The sequence below is a fragment of the Aulostomus chinensis genome, chromosome 13, assembly GCF_037954235.1.
Source record: "Aulostomus chinensis isolate RoL2024-O1b breed Wild chromosome 13, RoL_Achi_v1.0, whole genome shotgun sequence".
Lineage (NCBI taxonomy): Eukaryota > Metazoa > Chordata > Actinopteri > Syngnathiformes > Aulostomidae > Aulostomus > Aulostomus chinensis.
The window spans coordinates 16,642,931-16,664,692 of record NC_141332.1 but is presented as its reverse complement, the minus strand read 5'-3'; the positions used below and the strand labels follow the sequence as shown (position 1 = coordinate 16,664,692).

General features: G+C 40.7%; 1 protein-coding gene across 3 annotated transcripts in view; it reads right to left on the bottom strand.

The window, feature by feature from the left end:
- klhl4 (kelch-like family member 4) overlaps positions 1 to 19,578 on the bottom strand; it is a 29,802-nt gene extending 10,224 nt beyond the window's left edge. The window contains exons 1-5 of one of the 3 annotated variants that reach the window (XM_086221697.1): positions 19,443 to 19,578; positions 15,754 to 16,220; positions 4,416 to 4,583; positions 3,477 to 3,613; positions 2,903 to 3,099 (exon numbers count right to left, since the gene is read on the bottom strand). In XM_086221697.1, the coding sequence (XP_086077823.1) occupies positions 2,903 to 3,099; positions 3,477 to 3,613; positions 4,416 to 4,583; positions 15,754 to 16,214 (963 nt within the window). In that variant the 5' untranslated portion in view covers positions 16,215 to 16,220; positions 19,443 to 19,578. Of the gene's footprint in view, positions 1 to 2,514; positions 2,554 to 2,902; positions 3,100 to 3,476; positions 3,614 to 4,415; positions 4,584 to 15,753; positions 16,797 to 19,442 lie in introns of those variants that run through there. The other 2 variants (XM_086221698.1, XM_086221699.1) reach the window with 2 other exon arrangements.
- Positions 19,579 to 21,762: the final 2,184 nt, after the last annotated feature.

The window sequence follows — 21,762 nt, the reverse complement described above, 5'->3', positions numbered from 1 at the left end:
AAAAAGATAATGTAATAACATTTTTGCTGCAGATCATCATACATTCAACTTTTTCTAAGCGTTTTTAATGAGAAACATTTTCATCACTGCGATGCATTGTCCAGCTGGAGGGTTTTGCCAGAGCTGTTCCCTATTGCCTTCCTAAAGATTGATCTTCCATTTACTGGCCAGAAGCCCAGGCGATATTACAACGCTGCATGGCTACCTCTTCAAGGACAATGTCTCTGGGCACTTCCATTAGAGACCATGCTATATAAAACTCCCTCCTTCCTTCACGCCTCTACATTACATTACCGTCCAACATTTACAGACACGAGAGAAACCTTGAACATCATGCCATGTTGTGGTTTTTTTAGGGGAGGGGGGTTGTTTTTGGAACAAGGAAGAGGCTGAGTACTAATTACAAAGTAACTTTGACAAATACAGCTCGCTGCAGACTTAATTATGAAAAACAAGCACGCTATTGATCATCAACTTGCAACAAATTACAGTGTCTCAGTCAGATCTATTATGAGAGCAGGATTTAAGAGCTTAACACAGCAAGATTTAATGGAATGAGGGACATACATTGATCTCTTCTGGCAACATCGATGGAGAAACTCCATCCAACTACTTGACGTTCTTTTTTAAGACCAATTATTTGTAATTACATGTGTGACAACAAAATTGAAAGCTCAGTGGAGTTTGTTTCACAATGAATGAAAGGATGTGTTCTCAGATGCTGGCAAAGTGAATGGTGAGTAAACTGCTTGGAAAATACGATCAGCGGGAGAGGATAGTGATCGACTCAACCACTGCAAAACAGTAATCATGTAATAAGACTGTTTTCTAAGGAGGAGGAGGAGGAATAGTGATGTTTAGTTAGAGTCAAGCTGGGAGAATTACCCTTCAGCAACTGTCATGGTGTAAGACAGGCTGCTGTGTTGTATTATTTTTTCATTCTTTCTGCAAATCTGATATGATATTCATTAAAATGTGTGTTAGAAATATTTGGCGAAGGTGTGTGTGTGTGTGTGTGTGTGTGTGTATGTGTGTCTGTTTTTTTTTGTTACTGGAAAGCTTTCATCCACAACACTTTTTATCTAACGTTTTCACAAAGGAAAAGGATGTTAGAGGCCGACCTCACAAGGAAACACAAGCTTATTAAAATAAAACTCGCTCGCAGTTAGAGCCCAGAGGATAGACTTCCAGGAAGCCCGCAGCCCTTGCTGCTCATTACTAGAGTGATTGAACAGGAAGTTGGCCCTCGTGTGCAGTTTGATGATTAGATTAACCTCCTGATCCGTGAGGGGGCCTATGTAAACAGCCTGAGCAGATGTCCTTTAGGAGATAACGCCTGCCCCGAGCTGTCACTCCGGCAGGGCCGGCACGACGTTATCTGACAAGTATGTCCATGAATCTTAATCCAAATGCAAATATTTCTCCCAGACTTGAAATCAAATATTTTTTACAAGTCAGGCAGTGCGCTAATCAATGTGCAGCTATGTGATATCTCTTACAGAACAGCCACATATCCAAATTAGATCAAGTGAAAGCATGAAACTATTCCATTTCTATTCAAATGTGCATTTCCCCGCTGAAATAAGATGATATAAACAACAGAGGCGGTGACACTTCATTCCTTTACAGGTTATGACAGGTTATTTAAATTAACAAGTCTCTAAGCAGAGGATGGCCACAAATAATCAGATGCTTTATGTCGAGGGTAAACACACTGATGTTATCTGGAGGCCTGACTGGTATCACCACACAAAAACATATTTAACATGTTGAGTTGAGTGCGGGTATGAAAAAGAAAGATTTACAGTTAGCATGAATGGATGAGTACAAAAATACAACGAAAAAATTACATTTTGGTTATGAAATGGCTATCGTTTGTTTGTTTGTTTGTTTTCATGTAAATGTGCTTCATAGAAATGAGAAGAGCTTGAAATTTAAAATGGGATTGCTACATTGTTTCCACCCAAGTTCCTCGTACTACAGCTATAAATCTGTGCTGGTGAAACCATCGCTAGTTGACCGTGAATCATGTAATCTGTGATGCAGGCTTCATTACAGTGGGAAATTACTTTTAAGAGTTCATTTTTTGGGCAAAATATCAAACTAAAAATATTTTTATCTGGGTTTCTGCAGATTTTGTTGACAAAAACTAAAGTGAAACAACAATTAAATGACTGATATTATGATTAAAACTAAAATGCATGGAAAACCAACCTATTACTCTCGTATATGAACTCAAGGTAGTTGTCATAGACTGAATTAAGACATCGGGACTAGTCCCGGCTCCAGCACGGGGTCTTTCTGTGTGAGTCTCCATGTTCTCCCTGTTCCTGTGTGGCTTCTCTCTGGTAACTCCAGCTTCCTCCCACAGTCCAAAGACATCAAGAGGGGACGAGGCTGATTGATACTCTAAATTGACCGTAGGTGTGACTGTGAGTGTGAATGGTTGTCTGTCTCTATGTGTTGGCCCTGTGATGGACTGGTGACCTGCCCAGGGTGAACCCTGCCTCTCACCTGAAGGCTGCTGGGATAGGCTCCAGCACCCCCGCAACCCTTAACAGGATAAGCGGTAGAAAATGGATGGATGGATGAATCAAGACAGAAATAGTGAATGTTTTCCTTGAATAAAAATTAAAATATTCATAATCATTCAATATTCATTTCATAAAAAAAGGTTTATGACATAAAAACAGTATGAGTATCAAATATGATTGAAAACCAATAAAGGCATTTGACACAGGACCGATACAAGGTTTAAAAAAGCTACTATGATATTAAAGTAAATGTTCAAAATCTTATATAGATGGCTTTATGTAATCCAGTACAATTCTCACTTTTCAAATATGACACTTAATCCCAAAATAAACCTGAATGGAGTCTCTATCTCTATTTGCTGTCCTACCATGGTGTAGTTATGAGCCACGTTGAGCAGGTCCACGCAGCCCTGGGCGTCAGCGAAGGAGCGTATTCCCAGACAATTGGAGGGATGAAGCTGTTTCATTAGGAAGTTACAGCAAACCTGGATGACCTGTGAAAGCTGGAGGAGACAAGCTGCCGCCAATAAACTCTCGATGGTCTCCTCCTTCAGCTCAAGGACACCTGCAATGTCAGAACAAGCAAGATAGGTGGGGTTTTTTTTTTCATGTGATGGCTGAATTTAACCGCAGCGACCCTGGTCGTATATTTTATTCCTAATTTCACAGGGATAAATTAAACAAGTGTAAAAATGAACAACATAAAAAGGTATTTCCTTTACAGAGTGTTAAAACTGCTGCATATATTAACCTTTAAACTGTAAAATAAAAATATCAAATCATACGGTTGTAGTTTACAGCTTAAAACTGAAGGGGAATGAGCCGGTGTGTTGATGTCCCGAAGCCTGCAGTGATAGATGAGCTTATTGATCCAATTTAATCACGGTGGCTGGATGTCATAAGGACTTACAAGAGCTTGCGAGTGTGTTTATGAGCACTCACCAGTGTAGGCGAAATGAACCAGGGATCTGAGGGCTTCTGGATCAACTCCCTCCATCTTGATCTCCTCCTGTTTAGCTTCCCTCACGTCGCTGGTGAACATGGCGGCAAAGTAGTCTGACACAGCACTCAGGACCAGTCTGTCCACATGACAACGGCGACAACAAAGTGAACTGAATGAATGCTCTTATGGATTAGTTTTATCTGTCAGTGAGAGATTTCTTGTTTTTAGATATTTGCTTCACAAGAATATTTTTATGCTTTTGTATTTCAGTGTATGATGACGGAATCAATCTGTCATGGTACTTGCTGTTTGGTACTGAGAGCTCAAAATAGTCATATGGCATATAAACATTTTATATTTAAAAATTCAGAATTTTTCAGTGATTAATCCTTTTATTAGAGCTAATATGGATATCACATCTGCAGTATGTACCACATGCAAGGATCTGTCCCATTGGAGCAGGCAGCTGTTTGTCTAACCCAGCTAGGTCGGCCACTGACATCAGCGTGAACTAGCCAAACACGGCGCTTGACAGCCACACGTGTGTTCCGAAGGTGTTGTGTGATCTTTCACTCAGATGTCAATGTATTGACACTTCTAGCAGTGTGGAAATGTGGAAGGGGCTGGTCACAGTGGTGTGTGCGTGCGTGCGTGCGTGCAGCCACGCATTCCCTATCTGCAGACCAGTGAACAATGATTCACCGGTTTACTGATGTCAAATCCTGTCAACTGCCATGATCAACTGAGTCTCTCTTTGAGATGATTTGATTATTCCACCAATGGATCTTGACTGATGAAATGTGTTTCCAGACCAAAGCCTGAATGCTCACACTGACAAGTTAATGAAGTGAATCCTGGTGAGCTGTGGTCTTTTCAATAAGATTACATCAAAGGTGTAATTAAACGAATCAAAGTAAGATGGAAGCCCAAACACCAACCTGTGAGCAGGTATCTTATGATCCCCGGCTATCAAGAGGACGTCACACAGCTGCTTGTGCTGGAGGTAGGTCTCCATCTTACGGAAAGTCTGCTCTGCGTGATTTGTAGCCTGGAAGAATTCATCGGAGGAGTTGGCGTTCATTCTGGAGAAGGTGCTTAGAGCCAACCTGCGGAGGACAAGCGGGAAGGGAGAAATATGTTTATGTGTGTGTGTATATATATCTTTATATCTTTACTTGTACTGGTTTTTGATTTCCATCAAAAGTTTCTGCGTTCAGAGCATTGCACCACCTGCTGCAAGCATCAGCTTCCCTTCACCCTGACTTTAATAACATGAATAAGAGGAAGAAACTACAGCTGGTGACATGAACTTGAAGTAACAACAGTTAACGCTTTACATTCATGTTTCTCCACACTCGTGAAAAAAATATATACTGTATGTGGAGAAAATTTAATCTCATTGAATATGGTCACAAACACGTTTCGTCAGAATATTACGATGCACACTGATGATGACTCTTGAACGTCTGGCCAAAAATAAATAAATAAAAAATCATCATTTCATGTAATCAGACACTGAGTATCAAATTTTGTCAGACAGTTATGGCCAGAAACTGCTCAAGCTACTCTATAGACATGTTGCCCATGGGTCAAAATTCTGGGGAAGAAACTTTTCTTTGTATAATTTTCATTTTTGGCACCAACGGCAGTACTTTTTTTTACTCCTGATCCGTTTTCATGCGTTGCTCCCCCTCCCCCGCCCCCCCGCACCGCCCGCCGCTGCTCTCGAGCTTCACACAAAACAAGCGCTCCCTCCGCCGTCCTCTCGTTACTAACCCACATTTCCTCAAAACTTGGCGCTAAATGACGGCACATCAAGCCACTAAAACGTTCATTAAACGCGTGTGTGGAGCAAGTTTCTGGGTGGGGGTGGGGGGTTGGTTTGTTTTTTTTAAATAAAAGATGGAAGACCGGAAATGCACCGTCACCGACTCCCACCCACTCACGACCAGAGACCCTCCGGAGAGTCACTACACGTGCAAGCTGCCATCATGAAAGGTTTGACATCTTCCTCTAGTGGTCAGATTTAAGCCAGCAAAACCACAACAGACCCGAAGTGAAACAGATGCTTACCTCATCTGTAACTGACGTCACACAGTCGTGAGGTTCCAGACTCTTGTTTACTGAATCTGACAAAGCTACAAACTAGATTTCCACAATAAAAACACCCGGATTTGTTTTTACTCTCCCCTGGAGCTAACGTAGACATCCGGATAAGTGGAAGTCTTATTGATTTATTGATTTGTGTGTGATTGATTCTGTTATTTTAAAGTTTGGCACTGCAGAATTGCAGCTTGTCATCAAATCGCATTGTAACAGGGTTGAATAGTTGGCTTTGCAGTTTTCCTGTTGATTTACTGTTTTTTAAATTTGGATGTACTGTACTGAATGAAATTCCCTTCATGTGAGGTGGCGGAACCTTAACCTTTGACCTTCTAAATAATTTCCAACTGGACCTTTGTGTAAACTTTGAAGAAATGTCATAAAGGCATTTGTGAGAATAGGAGTTCATGTGAGGTGAAAGTGACCTTTGACCACCTAAATATTTTAGGTCATCTTTGAGGCCAAATGATTTTGTTTTTTTGGCCAAATCTTAAGAAATTCCCATCAGAAGCCCCGAAGAAATATCACCCACAGCAGCTGGATGGACGTATCACCCCAAAAACCCAACGGCTCCAGCACCCAGGGCTGTCTTCGCGGCGTCGGCATAACAAATCAATTTTATAGCTCAAGTACCAAATTAATTAATTAAACTCACTGTTGGCTCTTCCAGTCTATTATCATAAGACTACAATTTCAAAAAACTTAATTCAGAAAGCTGTACACATAGAGATAAGCAACAATTTATTGAGAAGACAATGGAGCTTATTTTGACACGTGGCATTATCCAGTCCTCCGTCCCCTGTTGAGCATCTGCATCTTTCTTTGCCACTTTTAAGCTGAAATTAAAACTGCCATGCTCTAAACTCCATGCATAAGTGGATAACTAAGTGTTGCGTTCCTGCGGGACATGCAGCATGCGCAGTCTCTACGCAACAGAGAATCAGTGTGTGCGTCTGCTTTTGTTGTCTGCGGAGCTGCATATCTGTGTGCGCGCACGTGTGTGTTTCCCCAAAGACAGCGACTTAACAAGTGAAGAAGCCTGTTCATCATAGCATTGTGCTAAAGCTGAGTCGCTGTCCCCACAGGCTGCTAGATTACACGCTGTTTTACAGGCAACCAAGTAATCCCTCAGACGCGTGGCAAATAATGCCGCTCGGTCACGTGGCGTCCTTCACAGAGTTAAGTTCAACTCATTGACATTTGGGGTTGTTTGTTACGCTACATAAACAGAACCGAATCATCTCTCAGAGGGAGCTTACTGTCATCTCATGGTGCTTCTGCTGTGTAAAGGCTGATAATGCTCAAGGATCACCGCTATTTAAAGCAACGCTTTACGTTGTCATTCATTACCGCTGCGAGAGCCGTCATCAACTCGAAAAAGTTACACATTTGTCAATACAAATTAACTTGAAAGCCTGTAATGCTTGGCGGTGTGACGTATTGGCACATACTAAGATTGATAAGGTGGCGAGGATGGATGGATGGATGGGTGGAGGGGTGGAGGGGGCGGGGGGCTTTCATCGACATCCTGATTAACACATAAAGTTTTAACCGACTGTGTGACTTTCGTCTCTTTTCAGGGACTGAATTTCTCCCGCTGGAATTGTTTACATCCCATCTCGGCAGTATCCTGTAGTCTCGTCTTTAATGGGAGACTTTATGCAAAATGCAAGAGTGATATATACATATATATATATATGTATATATATATATCGCCCTGTCACGATAATTCCCCCAATGTCCCGGGGAGGACCACCGAACAAGACTGAATAAGCAATAGGGGCCATAAAACAGAGATGCATTTACGTTGTATTGGCTTGCTGAAAGGACTTTTTTTTTTCACGCCCACCAATCTCGCCGACACTAATTGCTTTGGTATCACATCCAGGGGGGAGCAGTAAATTTTCTCTGAGGTGTATATTTCGCTTTCATCAGAGGTACAACCCAATTTTATGGAGGCACTAAAGCCACAGAATACCTTAGTCTGCGATGGGAGGGGGGGGGGACAACGCCGTTCTTCACACATGGTGCTTCATGGAAAGTCACCGAAGCTGACGGCGAGTCTTGAGATGTCATTTTTTTTCTGCGTCGACTTACATCGGAAGAGTTAGGGGGGTGTAAATGGGTCTAATTAGTCTGATGGAATAAAACAGAATAGATAAGAAGGACGAGGCTTTATGTCTCAGTCCCACATCTCAGGTTTCCTCCAGTGAGCACACACCACCCAGAGTTTCGTCATTCGCTCCTCACATCTCTCCAGAAATATCACGCCACAATGTGACTAATTGGATTTGAGACAAGATGCCGTGGAAAATGAAGAAGAAAAAAAGACCCTCTACTGTACAGGTGAAGGAACGAGGGTTGTTTTCCATGTTTGTCTGTGCCTGTGTTATATCAGCCTGCAGAATAAAATGCTGCATTGTTGAGCTTTTTTTTTTTTGTTTTTTTTTTTGCAAACTACGGAGTGTATAATGCAGATGTTTCTAACCAGAAATGTGTTTTAAATCAACAAGAGCAAAAGCATCTTGTTATGTTCACATTAGGTGGCAGGATGGGGTCTGTGTGTGTGTGTGTGTGTGTGGGGGGGGGGGGGGGGGTCATAGATGGATCCAATAAATAAACAGATTTCACAGCAGGAGAACATTTAAGTCCTAACCAGACCTTAAGTTATGAACCATTATCTTCCTAGAGTGAATTAGACGTGTGGTCAAAAATTCATTCTTGCATCTCAAAATGCTGATGTGAAACATATTTAAGGTTCCAAAGTATTTGCAGATTTTTACGTGTCAGTGGTTTGTAGACACGTGCATCGCCAACATTTTCTCCTGGCGTCTGGCTTTGTTATGTTTTTTTAACAGAAGATTATTAAAATAATCACATATAAATGCCTTTCTCTCCCCCTCGTTTTGTCTTCTGTCTCTTGGAGGTTACATTTTTTTTTTTTTTTTTTGAAAGAAACCAAGATGAAAGGTTGGGTGATTCAAGATGTGCTTTTGTCAGCCCAGATTACCCTCCAGCAGTTAAGGTTATGAGTCAGACATGTTGCTGAGCATTTCAGTCTTATTCCAACTAGCGTCAACTCCCTCCCTCTATCGTCAAGGAAAGTCATGCCTGCCTGAGCCAGATGGGAAATGTCTCTTGTAAAATGGATTATTTGCCCCTGAAGGATTTGGAAATGCAAGGTTTTGGTTGAGAGTCCAACAACTCTTACAAAAGCCTCGCGCAGCATATGCAAGGTTTATGCATTCTATGAGATCTTTATACGTCTGGCAGTCAGATTTGTGTGTGAGCGAAATAATACATAAACCTGACTGCATAATAATTTGATCCCAGCAGTGAGACTGCAACGATAACTCTGCAGAGAAATGGATTTTCCCTATATCTCATCAAAGCGCACTTATTATAATGCCATTTTTACACCGGACACGCCTGCTCGATGTTAATAATGATGGAGGACATGTAGCGGTATGTATAGACCATGTCCATACCGTTAGATTTCACACTGGAAAAGTTGCCATAGGACTAGAAATGAAATATCTACCCTCTCATAGCTTTTCCCTGGAGCTTTTCACAAAGCAGCACACACACTGTAAATAAGCAAACACACAATGAAGATCTCAGGTGGGCCTCTGATTGGAATAATATTGTTTGAAGAGAAGTTCAGTTTTGAATCCTGGAGATAAAAAGTAACTTTTTTTTAATGTTAGTTTAATAATGAAATTCTACGGTATAAATTTGCACAAATGTGACATATCTGAAGCCGCCGAGGGGAAAAAAATCCAGATATTTTAGAAGTGACGCTGCTTTGAAGCTGTATTATACACAGGCATTCTAATGCTGATGATTTTAGTGTAAATGTAAATTGTGTGTGTGTGTGTGTGTGTGTGTGTGTGTGTGTGTGTGTGTGTGTGTGTGTACTGGATGGATGCTGGTGTCTTGCTTGTTAAAATGTGCAGATCTTAGCAGAAATCACCTGACTGGCGATCACTGATGAGCATACGAGATCGGCCATAATGAATTTACATCTGAAGTGAGTGGGTAAATTAATTAATCCACAGCTGTCGCACCTGTTTCACTCACATGGTTGGCAGAATATATCAGAAGACCCACACAGTAAATCAGATGTTAAGAGCCAACATTTCTAGCTTGGTAAACTAATTTGCCATTATTGAGCGGGTCTTCAAATACTATTTATTGCATTCACAAATCTATACATGCATTTTGAACACGCATATACGTGGTTTAAGTGTCATTATTTTACTTTTTCCAGAATGATTTATTTTATTGTGTATTCTATATGTAAAAACGAATATCTTAAATCAAGGACCGGCGAGAGAGGCGTAGGAATCTATTTGTCCTACTCTTTTTTCTTTTTTCTTTTTTTGCAGTATCCTAAGTAGGAACATGTATTCAACGAGTTTGAGTTTCCACTGCGAACTAGTGTTGTTGCTGTATTATTTTCATGTTCAAATTCACAAAATCATTCTTTCATTGAAATATTTATACGATTAAAAAAAAAAAAAAAAACACCAGTTGATTTTTTTGTCTAAATAACCTTCAACCTGATTGGGGATGGATGAGTTGTTATTTTGTCTCCACCACCTCTGTTTCCTCTGGATTATAGTTATCTGCGCTTCTATGATTCTTTTCAATGCAAATGGCTGAATATGAGTGCCTCAGGACACAGTTGAACTGAGTCATGGCCTCTCCTAATAGTACCCATGTAAAATTCATGAAAAGCTGTGTCAGGGATTCTTTTCTTTGAATTAAGTCCTGTCGGGGTGGAAAAAAGATGAGTGATCCTCATTTGAAGAGAAATGAAGCGGATGTGTCCAGCATGTTAATTCTCTTCTCACCGTCATTTAACCAAAATTAAAAAAAAAAAAAAGTAAAATCTTAAAAACATAGCTTCCATTTAAGCTAAACTTCTCTGCATACCGATCAGATGATAAGCACGACATTCAGAATTAGGGATGATATTTAGTTTGGTAATTTAAAGCTCCATCATGACATCTCCACATTGATGTGCCACACACGGGGACCCTTTAAGCCTTGTGGTGTTATGAGCCTACAACAAATATGTGAATTACTGCCGTTGACATGGGAGAGGTGGTAGTATTTCTTCTCCAAGGCGTTGGAGAGGGAATTGAGATATCATTCATACTAACAGCCGCTGACTCAAACCTCTGTTAGTGTTTATGCGGTGGAGGTCAGGGTTTTCCATTCCGTTCGGTTATAACTTCAGTCATATATTCTCTCACAACGATAGCGAAAGGTTGTTGGGATGAGAGTTGGATGAGGACAGAACAAATAGATGATATGAAGGATATTAGAAGCAAGGGTGGGGAAACAACAAGCGTGTTCTGTCTGAACGATTAAGTTTGATTTAACAACTCAGTCAGTTGGACTGAGATGATTGTCTCAGCTCACAGAACTCAGGTGAAGCTAATATAGAAGGAGCTCAGAGCATGATGTCAAAGGAGCCCGGTAGGCTCAAGATCCTCTCTATTTGATTCATATTTTATAATTACAATTATTATTCTGTGTCAGGGTTGTAAAATGAAATAAGATTGGAGACCCTAAATGCTCCTCCCAATTCATAAAGCCCTAGATTAAAGCTGCATGGAGCCTGAAGTGGACCTTTGCACCATCTGACTGTTAGCTGTTTAACACCACCTACATGCTTGTAGCAAACCAGAAAAGAATATCGAAAAACAAAGGGAAAAAAAGTTAACTTTTGTTGATTGTGCTCCAAACATTCTATATGTACACCCACAACATAGAAGAGCCAACTCTGGAGGACAGGACTCAGCGGTTTTCCTCCACCTCAAGGAGGAAAGCCACTCCTTCCAGGACGACCATGTCCAAATCCTCGACAGAGAGGACAGATGGTTTGAAAGAGGAGTTAAAGAAGCCATCCACGTCAGGATAGAGAAACCACCTTTGAACAGAGGAGGTGGACTGCGACATTTCCTTTCACCTATTTACAACCAAGTCCTTTCAAAGCTTCCCCAAAGAGTTCAGCTGAAAGACCCATGTGGAACGGCTGATGCCAGCACAGCCCATTAGCATCTGAGTGGTCGGTGAAACTCCCTAACTACCACCCCTGAAACTCCCTGACACCGCACAACGACTGTCGTTTGGGGAGGCCAGGTGAGTCTCGGGAGGGTCGTTTCCACCACAATAGCACTGACCACTCCCACATAGGTTTATAAGCTGGAGTTTCCACACTCTTCACTAGAACTGAAGAAGCCTCTCGGATGAGAGGTGAAACGTCTTCAAGATAAACTTACGTCCAGTTGACCAGATTTTACTTTGCTTCGATCTACGATGACCTGGATGAATGAGAACCTACACAGACATCTACACCCACAACTTTTTCAAAGTTGAACAAACAATTCTAAGGGAGATATGGAAAACCCTTATATGATATTAGCAAAAATGGCTCTACATGGAAGACTCAAAGAACGAAAAATTCCAAGTGTCCGAGTTCAGATGTCAGGTAAACTGTTATTTTAGCATCAGCATCAGTGCGGTCGAGCTTTGAAGGCATTCACTCTGAATTTTGTCAAAATACAACAACGATTTTCTGAAGTACATCACGTTAAGTTGAACACCAGCACATTTCAGCACAATGATAATGAATCTCAGCAAAAATAAAGCGATGGCTTTTGTTCTGCATTTTTCCATCACTGAGAAAATAAACAGGGCCATTATTAAAAATGTTGGAGATTATCAAAATATGATGTAATTATGTACAATAGCTTGGATGTATGTTTAAAGTGATTAAAGATGTGTTAAATGGTACAACTTGCAACGAGCTCCCCCCTCAGGAAGACCTTTTAGACAGCCAGGAGCCACAAGGCGACACTCGCTCTACTCTGAACTTTCCACAGGGTGATAGTGTGTCACTAGCATGTTTTCACGGAGTAGCTCACAGTTTTCCTCCCTAGAAATTTAGAGTCTTCATGGAGACAGAAGTTGAGCCCTGTCATTAACCGAAGCTTGAGACCTCAAGCGGTGGAATGTATATCAACTGATTGAGTTTCACCAGCAGCTGATGCTAAATACGTTAGCATTTCCCTGCTAAGACGCCATCCCACCCATTGATGTAGGGTGTGTCCTGTGAAGCACCAGCTTGTTGAGATTTGTGTTTAAAAACAATATTTTGAGAGAACATTGCTTTTTCCTCACTTTCTAACAGTCAGAAGCTAATAAATGCCTCAGGATGGAGCTTTTTAGTAGTTTTTTTTTTTTTTAAATCTTGAGTTTAGGCTTTTAGACCTGCGTGCTAAGTTTCGCTGCTGAAGGTTTTAGGGCCAAAATTAATCACTTTTTTTCATACTGAAGTCCTGAGAACGAGTCTCACAGTCTGTGGAAAAAAGCAGTAGTGAAGTCTGGCGGTATTTAGTGCCCACGCAGATATTCAGAATTTGCTGTGAAACCAAATAGACTGCATGAAAAAAAATCGTTTTTCAGCTCATTGTTATTGTTTCCAAGATACTCCCAACCACATAAATGCCATTGCGAACATCACATTTGATGATTTATCCGTATGAAATATATCAAGATAAAAATCAGGTCCAGGAGAATCTCAAATGTTCAGTTTAGTGAAGAGGGGACATCCACAGTTTGAAATTTATCTTATATATATATATACATATATAAAACATAAGTGAGGGGAAAAAAACAAATCAAAAAGTGAAAAAAAAACAAGTGGGATGAATCCCTTGTAGGTATTGTGTTAATGAAACGAATCACATAGGTGAATGCGCCACAAAATGAACGACATGTTTTTCAAGTACAGGAATATGGCTAAAACTTTTTTTTATATATTTTGTCAAATCCAACTGCACTCGTTTCCAGATTCAGCCGGAGGGATTGTGACAAATTACGTGTCAAGGATTTATGATGTGAGACGTAATAGGGCCACCCAGCTGGTGGAAGTAAACGAATGTGCATATCTCAGTGACATCCACACATCTGTTTAGCCAGCGATGAAGAGGCAAGCCACGATGTGTCACACGGTCGCCGACCTAATTCGCTGTGCAACTTTAGACGTCTGAAGATGAAGCGCTTGTCCAAACATCATTTCCAGCCGCTAGTCCTTCGTCGATTGACTGCATTTCCCAATAAATATAACTCTGGTTTGAAAGTTGATTCATGTCTGCAGCCGTATATTTCTCTAATTATTGTTCACGTCAAACTGATGTTTGACTCACTAGTCATTTTATGAGAACACATTAATTCCTTGGTATAAAAATGGTGTAAAATAGATGCTTACAGCCTGATCAGTTGAAAAGATTTAAAACTCCATCAATTTTCTTAATGATACAACATTATATAGAATAATTTGCATAGGACCAAAGCCATAAAATTGACTTAATACGTCAGATTACTTTGCTGATTATCAAATCCATAAATGGATACGATCAGGAACAGCTACACCAAGGATATATTTTATGATCCACCAGAGCAGACCCATTTTAATATTTCAGCATCATTGTCAAAATATGATGGCAGTGCTGTACTTTACATGGCCAACATGAACTCAGGGTCCCCCCGGAGAGTTACACAGCCAGAGAGTTACACATTTTTACTGTGAGACACATCTTTTATGCATGCATTCCTCACACATAAGGGACGCCCAAAATACGAACGTGCCAATTGCGCCAAGACGAAGAACTAGTATGTTGAGCTGATTCCAAAATTGCATTTTGAACTCAGAATAATTCATGTTCTGCTGAGGAACCCTGACTGTCCATTATAAATGGTATTAATTTTATCCATGTTGACTCTTTTTTGGAGAGTGTGTATATGTGTGTGTGTGTGTGTGTGTGTGTGTGTGTGTGTATGTGTGTATACATATATATATATATCTCCTTTCATTTCAACACCGGTGCATGGAGGAACACAGGCAGGCATGGGTGTCAGAAGAACTCACCTTAGAATGTCACAAACAAGATGAAAGGACACATGGTCTTTTGTATTTGATGTGAGATGATGTTAGTGTTCAGGGGTGATTCTAGCTTTACGGGAATTGTTATTGATACAATACGTCACCTAGCCCCTCACCCTAACCGTTGTAACCCTAACCCTGACCTCGTTCAACACCCAAACATCAAATCTCAACTCTCAAGACCCTGTCGTGCACACACAGCCACATCTTGATTCCTGGTGACTTACTGGAGGATGTTTGAGCTCACAAAGGAGGATGAGGTGGGGGTCTGACTTATCTGTAGCAGGAGAAGATCCTGAGAGGTTTGCATTGTGGTTTATAACTACCTGAGACACCATGGGATGTAGCTGCAGTCAAGATAATCCAGGTGATTGTATTGCTGCTTTTAAATGGGTCTCCTACTATCCACTTATACCTCTGTGGAAGATTGCAAAAACTCAATAATCTGAGAACTCATGCAGGAAAAGCTCTGGCGCTCAACACTAACAGAAAAAGAGGGGAAAAAAGCTTGAGCTTTTGGTCCACTGAATAATTAAGGGGATGCTTTATCCTGCAACATGCTGGGGACAATGAGGACAAGCTGTCCCCAGGTGAGCCTAGCCTGAGTCCACCTACACATAATGAACGGTGGCCTAATTAAAGATTTGTAGAACTTCATCGAAAATACTGACTCAAGTTGAGTGATGGAGCTTTACTCTTGGTATGTATCTATGTACTGCATGTCTGAAGTAAACAAAAATATGCTGTTTAAGGCAGCAACATTTAATTGCATGATGCTTCTTCAGGTACCACACTTTTAAAAAAAGTACTATTCTTACGCAATGACATGGGAAAGAAGGATGTTTTCTGAAATAAGTGATCTATAAACTGCAAAAAACTCAATATTTTCAAGTATATTTCTTAAATGACTCTAATAAGACAGTCTCCTGACACATAGACTTGTTTTCAGACAATATTAATGTTATGTCTTCCACTAGTTGATCATTTAACTTATTTAAAGCAGGAAAACCCATCAAGGTCTTTATTTATCAAAGTTAAATTGTACAAAAACTCATCCCTGTATCTGACAAGCTACTTGGTAGGTGATTTTGTCTTGTGCTTTGAGAATATGTTGGACAGACGCACAACGTTTTAGTATCTGCTAAGTGAACACACGTCAGGTGAGCTTTGTGGCTCCTACGAATCAGTGTGTGACTTAACATCTCCTGTCGTACCTCTCTCTGGCCTCCACCTCCGTGGGTTCCTCTATGCTGCTCTTCACATCTTCCTTGCCTGTGTTGGTGTCCTCTTTCCGTGTGGCGCTGGGTGAAGAACTGCCCTTTGAAGAATCCTCATTGACCTGAAGACCCTGGATGGTGTGCTGCGGATGGTGCCATGATTGATGACCCGCTCTGACATAGACAGGTGTGGGCCCTGGCGTTGGTGCCAAGATACTGTGGGCCGGGCTGTTAGTCTTCCGTAGTCCTCCTACGCCTCTTTCCCGTGAGTGACTCTTGAGTCGGCCCTGGACGGGGGTCCCTCTGTGGTCCGTGCCATCCTGCTGGATGTAGCCTCCCACCCCACCAACACCACCACCCCCACTTCCAGCTGAACCTTGGGATGAATGGCTGAACCAGCGCCAGCGGAGCCTGAGGATCTGCTTTACATCAAATTCCTTCTTCCCCGACACAGACATCCTCCTCTGGGTTTGGAGACGAAGGCAATGGTACGTTGAGCCCCCAAAAACATGGAGAGCAGAGAAGAGAAGAGCCTTGGTTTCAGTCCTCTCTGACTACAATGTGCCTCTTCTCTTCCGTTATTGTCTTACTACTGTCATGAACGACCCCCTCCTCCTCCTATTACTCCTCCGTTGTTCTTTTAGTGGAGATGGAAGGCAGTTCTCTGCAGCTTTTGTTCCTGTGCCTGAGACTACTACCCTCCCTCCAACTCTCCCTCTCTGTCTTCCTCTCTCTCTCTCTCTCTTTCCCTCCTGTGCTGCTGCTGTTTCTGTTTGCTGCTGCTGCTGCTGCTGCTGCTGCTGTGCCTCTGGAGCTGAGCTAATGCACATGCATGATCCACACTCCCTCGCTTTCGTCTCCCATGTTTTGCTTTCTCTCTCCCCCTATGCTTGTTTCTCCTGTGCACGCACAAACACACACACACACACACACTTGGAGATAGATGTATACTGTGGAAACAAAATGAAAAAATCTCTCGTGCGATGGCCAGTCCCCTCTGTCTCTGCTGTGCGTGTCCCTGTGTGTGAGTATGTGTGTGTTTGTGTGTATGAGATAACGGGGCTGTCTGCTCTTGCTGTGAGGGAGGTGGGGTATCATGGAGCCAGGATGATGAGGTCACACCTTAACAAAGTAAATCACTGCTCACCGAAGGAGGGAAGGAGGAAGACTACTACCTGCGTGGTACTATCAGGACTATTTGTAAATCTTGTTCTACATTAATGCATGTGGACACACACCCGCTCACATTTCTTATCTGTAAAAAAAAACAACGCAGAGACACTTTAATAACTCGCTCATAAATAACCAATACACTTAAACTCACCCCATTAAAGGCAACCAGAATGTATCTCACGCTAACACACACATCTGCACAGTCTGCTATCACCGCACATCAAACACAATCCCGTGGGGGATGTCTCAGTGTAGGTAGCCATGCAGAAAAAATATTCTCCTTCACCCACAGTCTTGAAAAGCCCCCTGCGATTAAAAGTGAAAAATACATGCTGATGAACCTTCAAGGTCAGTAAGCTGCCTGTCCACCCATCACAGCCTCAGAAAACAGTTGTTTGAATCTCAGAAATCAATCCTTCTGCTCAACACCGTGATACATTTTCAAAACAAAAAAAGGGACCGCTAACAGCTAATTTTGGCCACAGCATTTCCAGCATATGAAACGAGTGAACAAATTGGATGAAGGTGTTCTAAATATTATGAATCACTTGTCTAAAGAAACTGCCAAAGAGAGGTAATTGGATTTAGAAGTGATCTCACCAAGCCTCATCCTATCATTTATTCCAACATTTATGTTTTGCACCTATTAACACTCTTGACTTCCTGTGGGTGTTATTTTTTTCTTTGACCCCTTTCACCATAAGGGTACACTGTTTTGATGTAACTACAGGGAGCTTAACTTTAATTTCGATAAAAAATATGATAATTTAAACTCTTTTCTTTTTTTAATTCTATGCTTAATATATTCACATCCTTGATAAAAATGGAAGCCTGTACTCAAACTGCTGTTCAGTACTGTTAGAGCTCTCATCCGCCTCCACAGCCTCCTACTTCAGGTTTAAAACGTGAACGTTAACAAGAGAAGTTACTGGTAACCAGGTTTTGCATCCACTTGTATTCTTAAACCACGTTATTTAAGTTGTTTTATGCTATAAAATAGTACACCAGCATTGATTAATCACAGTCCACACATTCCAGCCATTTGTTTAAAAATTGCTTTTTCTTTTGATTCACAATTGCTCCTTGTGTCCATTCATAAGTGGGTTAAAATCGGTGTCCTATGAAAATCATCTGATTTAAAACACACACACACACACACACACATGCTACAGCGGGTGTGCATCCAGCCCAGCATGGTTCACTTCCTATTCAGGGTTCAGCAGGATGCCATCTTGGTTTGATCTCCAAGTCTCACACCTTCACCTCCTGACATTAACTGTTTCATGACACTCATACTCATCATCTATAATGTACCAATGTGTATGTATAGATCATAGCCTTGACTATGTTTCACATCTCTTTTTATGGGCGTGCAAGATGTGATGCCATAGCTGCTCTCGTTGCGTGCTCTAATGAAATGCAAAACAGTATTTTTAAATGTACGTAAAATTGTGGTGATATGAAACTCAGAATATGATGCATTTAAATGTTGGTACTGATAAGGAGGTTTTTTGTTTGTTTAATCTGAGAAACTCAATAATGTGGGTATTTTTGCAGTCAAGCTGCTTATACTTTGTATCCAAAATGATTACCGGAGGAAACATGTTCATACAGAAATAATTCAATAATCAATGGACCAGTACATTAAATAGATTCACTACCAGTTGAAAAAGCACTCACATTATGGTTCTTTTAATATACATAGACGGAGTAAGGCATTTTGGCACTAAAGTCTCGGTATATCATAAAAATAAAGGTCCATTAGAGTGAGATATGATCTAATGCATGGAAACAAGCCATCACTCTGGGTAACCTCTTTTATGCTTGCCAGAGTCAAGGACACCATCTGGCTGCACTCTGCATGACACACAAGATGTCAGACTGGTGTGGTAAACCACATTATCATCCCACATCTGCCTCCCCAGTGACTGTACCTACGTGCCTTGTCAGAAATCAACTTGTTTTAACCAGACATTTTTAATAAAATTTCAGTTTATTTATTTTGTTCATTTGTTGTTGTTGTCGTTTTTTATTATATGTTTTTTCATTCATTGTCCAAAACTTTTATCTGTCCTTTTTTAAATTGTTTTGTATTCTGGCTAAATGAGAGACACTGACTTGAATGAGATCCTCAAATAATCTCAGAATGAATTTGCATTTTGGAAATTTCAAAAAAACATTCAGTCAATCATGAGCCTGAAAAGGAAATTGACCACGCACACATAAATGTGAACATAGTGACCAGTATTGACAAAAGCAAACACCTATGTCTGTAAAATACAGCCTTTAAGTGCACACATTTATGTTGGTGCAGTGTAACATGTCCATGCCTACAGTGCAGGAAAAAACGGATGTCACTTTTCACTCACAATGGAGGTCAAAGGGGACCAGTATGAGATGGTAGCATTTACATGCAGTTTTGAATGAATGACATGTTGACATACTCCATCCTGAATGAATGGCTTGTAAAAGTTTTTGAAAAATACATCACAAATAGTAATGTTTCCTCTTACCTGGAAAAAAAAAAAAACCCTGATGAATCAAAGTGTTGCTTCTTCACGTTCACGCTGTGAAATTTATCAACCAAAATGACTTGCAAACAGGGAAGATCTACAAGTAATCCCCAATTTACACATCGCCACACTCCTGGACTTTTTTGTCTTCTGTGATTTCTTTCAGAACAAAAATGTTTTGCCTCTCCAGAAAGGAAGGGGATACTTTCCTCTTTCAAAGGAAATTCCTGATAGGTTCCTTCCTCTGTACTACATCAACAACTGCATTCAAACAACCAGGAAGACAGGGATCACATCCTGTGTTTGAGGCCAAACTCTGCTTTCTCACAGCTTGACATTTTAAACATTAATAGCATAGAATTATATTTAAAAAGTCCATATCTTAGCATTGCAATTAAGCTGAAGTTTTCATCAAACTGTTATGACACAGGAATAATATGACCTACATGCAGACCTGTAGCGGTACTTCAGTTCAACTTGATATGACACTTCACCACTAGATGCCACTAAATGCTACACATTTCATCCTGCATGTCAGAAGATTTCAGTTGTTTGAGAAATGCCTTTGTCAAATCATGAAGTTGCTTTTTAAAATTAGTCACTTATTAGCAAGTCTCCCTGGGTTTCCTTTTTTTTTGTAATTCCTCAGTCTAACGAATCTACAATTTTTGATGAAAGATTGTTTGAATGAATGGTCCCATTTTTGAAACTTTTCAAATGAGCCACCAGTTCATCTGGTAGTTTGCCTAATAGTTAAGAAGTCCTTAACAAAGGATTATTGATTCTTAATGAGTTATCAGCAAAGGTACACAGTGAACTATTGTATATCCTTTTAACTTGATTTAAACGTCACCAACCTGTCGCTGTGACTGACATTTGACAGACATTTCAAGTACATCTTTAATGCTAGAATATTAGATATAATGCACCTCCAGGATACACCATTACCTTTCACAGATTCTTACCTCGTATTGCTCCAAGATAATCTTAATGCTGCTGCACAGTTGTAACAGTGTGTGTCTGATAGAGTGTGTGTGTGTGTGTGTGTGTGTGTGTGTGTGTGTGTGTGTGCGCGCGTGTATAATTATCCAGATGCTTTAAACATGATGAAACTGAAATGGGGTTGATGGGTGGTGTGCACACAGCTCAGTTTTTTGCAGCCATCTCCTACAGGAAGTGCATCTGAATGACTGCGATTTAAGCATAATAAATAGATAAAAAGATAATGCTGAAATAACCATGTTAAGATGCTGATATGCACAAAACACAAATCCTTTGCTAAGTCTTTCCTCAGACAACAACTGACAACTTTTAAAAGGCTTGTTTTCTGATTTGCTCATCTACAGTAAGCTCACATATGGTTGTATAATAAAACAGTCATGCAGGCAACGTTTCTCTGACAACTTGCTGAGAGGGAGAGGTAGATGACTGGACAATTTTGTGTGTTCCAGGCTGCATATACAAAGGGAATTTGACAATTTATTATTATCGTGTAATGACTTCCTGGTTGGGGCAGCATATGGTGCAGTGGTTGGCACTGTCCCCTCACAACAAGAAGGTTTCCGGGTTTGAGCCCCGGCTCGGGCATGGACGTGGGTTTTCTCCGGGTAGTCCTGCTTCCTCCCACAGTCCAAAGACATGCAAATGGCGACTAGGTTAACTGAATACTCTAAATTAACCGTAGGCATGGCTGTGAGGGTGAATGGTTGTCTGTCTATATGTGTTGGCCCTGCGATGGATTGGCGACCCATCCAGGTTGAACCCTGCCTCAGGCCCAAAGGCTGCTGGGATAGACTCCAGCCCCCGCGACCCTTAACAGGACAAGCAGTAGAAAATGGAAAATGGAAATGGCTTCCTGGTTAACTTGCAGGTGAAAAAACAATGATCAAAAATTAGTTGCCAGTCAAGCACAAAGCAATTAAATGATCATTTTTCAGATTCTCCATATTCATACAAGATTATCCTACAGCAATACAGAGTTATACAGCATTCTACATTCCCACCTTGAGCATCACATCAAAGGAAGATGGCTGCCGTTCTCATCTCATGGGGTTTGCATTGTCAGCCGATATAAAATGTCCCAGTCTAAATGTAAATGTGACCTGTCAATGTAAATGTTTTTATTCATTTTATATTCACTGATATTCTGTAAGAAAATTATTTTAAGAGAAGTAAATCTATAGAAAAATGATTTTAAAAAGGAAATCTTATTCTATTCTTTGCTATTTTTTCACTTTAATTGAATGAGAAATTATATCATTTTAAGAACATGGTGCCACTAATAAAATCAATTATCTGTTGTTGTTTTTTAGAATATTCC